General features: G+C 34.7%; 1 protein-coding gene across 2 annotated transcripts; it reads right to left on the bottom strand.

Annotated features, from left to right (window-relative positions):
* Positions 1–360: 360 nt before the first annotated feature.
* Positions 361–4,591, bottom strand: LOC150031224 (uncharacterized protein At4g15970-like). Of its 2 annotated transcripts, none has more exons than XM_090309155.1 (4): positions 4,166–4,591; positions 2,973–3,341; positions 869–1,350; positions 361–764 (listed from the first exon to the last, which is right to left on the bottom strand). In XM_090309155.1, exons 1-4 carry the CDS (start codon positions 4,445–4,447, stop codon positions 758–760), a joined length of 1,140 nt encoding a protein of 379 aa, XP_090165281.1. In that variant the 5' UTR covers positions 4,448–4,591; the 3' UTR covers positions 361–757. The 2 variants fall into 2 exon arrangements, with proteins under 2 accessions (XP_090165281.1, XP_090165282.1); XM_090309156.1 differs by having other exon boundaries at positions 4,397–4,591.
* Between the last annotated feature and the right edge of the window lie 1,023 nt (positions 4,592–5,614).

Genomic DNA, 5,614 nt, shown 5'->3' with positions numbered 1-5,614 from the left:
TTTTATCAGTAGTCAATTTTTTCCCTCTAGAAGTATTGAATAATTAATAATACTATTTTTCCTCAAAAAAAAAAAAAAAAAAAAGATTAATAGTACTATTACTATATTCTTTTTATTTAATCAATTAATGTAAATAAAGAAACCGTGTAATAATTACAAACATTTAACTTCATATATTAATTGTCTGCACGCTCTACCCATAGCCAATGTCTGCAATTTAAATAGGCCACTAGAGAATACTGTAGCTTATTCCATCTTATGTGGTTATAAGCTTCTTTGGTAAGCTCCTGTGATCATTTCTATAATCGGGGATCCTCTCTACAGCATAGCAGAGTTGTACATAAAAAGTGAGACATATAATTGCATTAAAAGTTGAGAAAATTTCCTTATATATCTGAAAAAACACAGGTCTACCTAAAGCCTAAAGATGAATTTGATCATTGGACCAAATTTTCTAGCAAGAAAGGTACCTATTGATGGTTAGGCTTTTCTAATTCGGCGATGTACAATTGCTGGACCTCGAAATTTTATTGGGTATAAATTTACACAAACTGGCAAATAAAGTATAAAGATTACACAGCCGCAATACTGGATTTCTTTAACATTCACTTTGATGCAAGCTGTAGAGCAGAAATATCTTTGGTCCACAAAACTCGAAATGTGTGTGCAAAGCAAGAATGATTGCTCAAAGTGCATCACTCCAACTTTGGTAGGATTCATCAATTCTTTACTTGGAGAATCGTAGTATCGACAAAGATCAGATACTGGAACATCGGGAATTAAAGATTCAGATATGAAAAATGGAATTCAAGTATATAGAAACATACCTAATTCTAGAGCAAAATTGTCTAAGAGAACGGTTTCATACCTGCAGTTCTGTGGAACCCTCCAAGACGAAATTGATAATGGCTTAAGATATGGTGGCGTCGACATGTAATGTTTCCAATCCTCGAGCATAATTCTAAGATCATGAAGCTTACTGTCCATTCCAATACAGCAGTTTGCATGCATGGTTAGTACACGATTCATATCTTTGCTGGGTTCACAGAACCCACCAAAGTAAGCAGTATCCAAGAATCTAATCTTTAGTCCAATTTCATCGATGAAAAAATCGTATTTGATCCTATTAAGAACATCTTGATCATGGTATCCTGGATAACTTTCCCGAGCTGAGTACCAATATTTGTAAAACTCAATTGACCGGTTATTGGACTTCACGTAGGTAAACCCTCCATTCGGTCTGTTATCTAAATCATCAGGGATGCCCAGGTATTGATCACAAGCAATCTGGAAATCTGCATTGATATCAAAGAAAGGGAACGGATCCCTGAACCACATAACATCAGCATCCTGAAGGAAGAAACAAGAGTACGGGAATTAAAAGAAACACAAAAGGAAAACTTAATAAAATTATATCTTGATCTGAGTGTTCGATAAAGACATGAGCTGAGAGGAGCATGCAAATTTCCATCCTTCAACATACATGAAAATAGAAACTGATATATCCTAAAGGAAGTAATTGGTAAACGGCCAAAAGTGGTGAATGTATAAGACACATTGAACAGCTAAATAACAGATCTCAAACGACAAAAGTTTAACCAAGGTATGTCATGCTATCATATACAGATGTTTCACTATTGAAACAAAAGGCAAGGGAGACCTAATATGGGTATTACTGCTGATAGTGGAGAGGGAGATTGACAACCAACTGGGCAATGGATTGACCCTAATTCTTTATCTTAAATCAAGCCAGGGGGAGCAGAGGTGACAATTGATTGAACCCCTCTCCAAAAAAATCTTCCCCTGAAGAAACCACCCAAGCATGTCCAAACAGTGGAGGAGAAAGACATCCAAGTGGTGACTGGAATGGCCTTAAATTCCTAACTTAGAATGAACCAGTCGAGCAGAGATGAGGATTCAATTAATAAAGGAATTTATCCTTTCCCAGAAGCCTCTCCCTGAACTATATGAGGCAATTCTGGGTTCCTAAAGAGATCCATTGGGACATAGACTTCTTAAGTAATTCCAAACCAAAGAAAGGTGCATTGACATACAGTTTGATACCCTAATTCTCCATGACAAATATTTTTGAAGCACAAACAACTGGTTTCTGATATTGTGGACGCTGTCCATACACTTTGAGGCTTTGGATTCCCAGATTAAGACTTAAAACCCGTATATGTTGGATACACAAATTAGAGTATGAGTTGGAAAGACACTATGATATACATGCGTAAAACTTATTGTGGAGATAAATTAGAGTATGAGTATCTCCAACTTCCTCACAGGCAACCTTAGTCTTGTCACTTATTTCATTTAAATTCTAAATACAAATATCAAAATTTTCCTTAGAAACTTTTGAGCAAAAAAAGATTTAGGGCATGTTTGAAAGTAACTTTGAAATAGTTAAAATTACCTTGGTCATGTTCAAAATCACTCTCAAACATGCTTTCATTAAAAATCAATTTTGATCTATGGAAATAGCATTTAGAAGTGTAAAACGAAACATAAGATGAGTATATGAAAATCGCTTTCAATGATTGAAATAAATTCCTAAAATCATTTTCTCTAAAATTAAAAATTTTTAGATCACTCCCAAACACACCCTTAGTATGTTCGTGCATACAAACATACTTCAAAAGAGGTGACCCTAAGACACTCTAGACGTATTGTTTATCTATGTGGTTCTTTATGGTATACTATTGATAAATAATAAATTCAACAAAATTTCTACACAAGGAAAACTCTAAATTTCTTCCCTAGTAATATCCAAATTCACTGAACATATATTGATTGTCCACCCATTATCAGTTTCCTACGTGCTGTTTATCCAACCTTCCTGAGCATTAGATTAAACTATATTACATATCTCAACCTTCAAAAGGAAACCAAAAAAAAAAAAAAAAGGATTATTGACGTAAATGAAAACTGAGGAAGCAACCATTTCAAGGAGAAAGGAGAGAGTATGATACCGTGAATACAAAATTGTACCCCATCTCAAGAACAATTCGCAGAAAATCAATCCTTCTCCACATCATCTTCAAGTAGTCAGGTGACATAAAATGTGCCTCAGAATGAAAATCAACTCCTTCAGTAACAAGAGCAAAGCAATGGACATGGATATCCAAGCAACGACTAAATGCCTTTTTGTCCAATGCAATAATAACCAAATGATTCAATAGTTGGTGAGTTCGATTTCCAATTCTAAAGCTCTGTAGAAAGAGATCAATGACTGAATTTGGAGATGCCCATGCTTCATTTAAAGTAGTTAAAATAACAGTTTTGTCTTCTGTTGCAGCATCCTGTAAGACCTTGTCCAGCCCGTACTCATCATTAGCGTCCTATAATTACAGCCAAAAGAGGCAAAAATCAAAGGCAAGTAGAAGTATAAATATAAGCATGAAAAAAAAAATCCAGTCCAAATCAGTTCAATACTTAAGGATAAGAGTTGTTAAGCAAGTGGTAATTAAATAAGGAAAATAATAAGTAAAGAAGTCTTGCCACATTCCCATCCGTTGTACATATCAGTCACGGTGTGACTGATATGATTGTCATACTGGCAGGTAAATTCATCCTCCAAAACAACAGTACACTATTTACTATTAAGGATTCACAACATAACATCATCCTTTTGGCAACATGGAAAATGAAAGCTTCCAAGATAACGATATTAGAGAACCTAAATGCAAAATGAAATAATCTGACCAAATGGATTCTACAATTCGGGAACCAACAACCGAGAATTGTCCCTCCTAATGGCATTTTCACTATCCCCAACAGACCCAGAGGAGCACAAGATAAGCAGAATGGGCAAAGATTTGAAGGTTCCAATTGAAAGGGAAAAATAAAATCTACTCTGCGCTCACATATGAAAAACAGAGAGAGAGAGAGATGAGGAATAGCAGAGGCACACTGAACGCAACCATGCAAGCTAAATAAAGAAAGATAATCTCATAAACATCAAAAGGCTACTAAAGAATATCAGCAAGAAAGGGGAGTCATAACCGTTCTGTATTTTTCGGCATACACTACCAAAACGAATCATCATTTCACATCCATCCCTCATCATAGAAACCAATTCATCAATGATATATTAGAACTCACAATTAGAAACAAACGAGAAACAAGATCGGAAAACAAATAAGGAAACGGAGATAACTCTCACCGGAGAAAGGTCGTCTTCATCAGCGAGGGAGGGGAGGAAAGGCGAAACAGGAGGAGGACCGGATAAGGAGAAAAGAGAGAAGTAGCGAAGGGAGTTGAATTCTCTGAGAATAACAAGACAACAGAGGGAAATGGCAGTGAAGAGGAGAAGAATGTGAAGGGTAGGGCGGAAGGGGGAGTATGTAAACATGGCGGAAACGTAAGAATTAGAAGCAGAGATCATAGACATTACAGCGGCGCATCTCATCACCGATACAGAAACGCCTAGGGTTGAAGATCGCATCCAAATTGGAAGGAGAGAGCAAGAACAGCAGAGTATCAATCAACAGTTCATCGTATGGGTTTTAGAGAGAGAGTGGGAAGAGAAGGTGGTGAAGAGAGAGAGTAGACTACAAGAGAGTGAGAGAAAGAGGTTTGAGATTTGAGATTTGAGATTTGTGTGGGAGCCACAGCCATGGCCAGAGCCAGAGAGCCACCATTAATGGAAGAAGATTGTGCTCAAAATCTTAATGCAGAACTCATTACCATAAACCCAACAAATTCCACCTCTTTAATTACGTTTATCCATTTTGGCTTCTCTCTTAAAATGAAAATGAGAGCTGAATTTACTTTTTTTTTTTTTTTTTTTTTTTTTTTTTTTTAAATGTAACGCACTTTCATCTCCCACTTACCAAATCTATGCTTACCTTACCTTTCATTTCACTATTTCATTAATTATAAAAATATATTTAGATACTTCTCCATATCACCTATCTTTATGCATCTTATTCTGATTGAATTTTTTAATCATAGTTTATCATGCAACAAATTATTTTTGTTTTCTTAAATTTTTTAATTATTTTTTATGTACATGATGAGAGAGGAATGCATATAGATGGATGCATTCTAAGTATTACCCTATTATTATTCTTTTTCACAAATATCAATTTATATTTTAAATTTTTTGGGTTGTATCAGTTATCGACTTTTATGAGTGTATTAATCTACAACTGTTTCAGAATTCATTTGATTAAATATTGTTTTAGACTTCTAATTTGAGTCAATTAAACTCCAAATTTTTTATAAGCCAATCAATTTAGGACATTTTCATTACAGTTATCTTTAAAAATCATCAATGTATTAATTTGAAAAACATGTTGCATTTTTTATTTATTGCTTCAAGAATTCAAGAATACTTCTTTTATTAATGACTAAAAATGAATGCACAAAGGCCTATTTATATACATTAGGTGGTTGTTAACTTAGGGAGTTGGTCAACCTAAGGAAGATACCTGTTAAAGAAGGTAATAAACTGCTTTTGTTAGAGCTAGTTGTTACAATATGTTAAAGACTCAAGAAACAATTAATTAAATTCTAACAATAATTTAAATTCAACTACAATTAGTCAACAATACAACTACATCAACTCTACCCGCCTGAGAGAAACAAACGTGCCATCGAGTTTGGCTAA

Source organism: Benincasa hispida, unplaced genomic scaffold (assembly GCF_027475165.1).
Source record: "Benincasa hispida cultivar pf3 unplaced genomic scaffold, pf3_genome.v1.1 HicScf1384, whole genome shotgun sequence".
NCBI classification, from domain to species: Eukaryota; Viridiplantae; Streptophyta; class Magnoliopsida; order Cucurbitales; family Cucurbitaceae; genus Benincasa; species Benincasa hispida.
Note: the sequence above shows the minus strand (reverse complement) of the source record. Positions and strands in the feature narration are given on the sequence as shown.

What these genes read in the sequence shown, in the direction of transcription:
- LOC150031224 (XM_090309155.1), bottom strand. Translation starts at nt 4,447, where the DNA reads ATGCGATCTTCAACCCTAGGCGTTTCTGTATCGGTGATGAGATGCGCC. An exon ending in ATGAAGACGACCTTTCTCCG is followed by an intron (nt 3,342 to 4,165) that starts GTGAGAGTTATC and finishes CTGTAATTATAG; the next exon opens with GACGCTAATGATGAGTACGG. An exon ending in GGTACAATTTTGTATTCACG is followed by an intron (nt 1,351 to 2,972) that starts GTATCATACTCT and finishes TTCTTCCTTCAG; the next exon opens with GATGCTGATGTTATGTGGTT.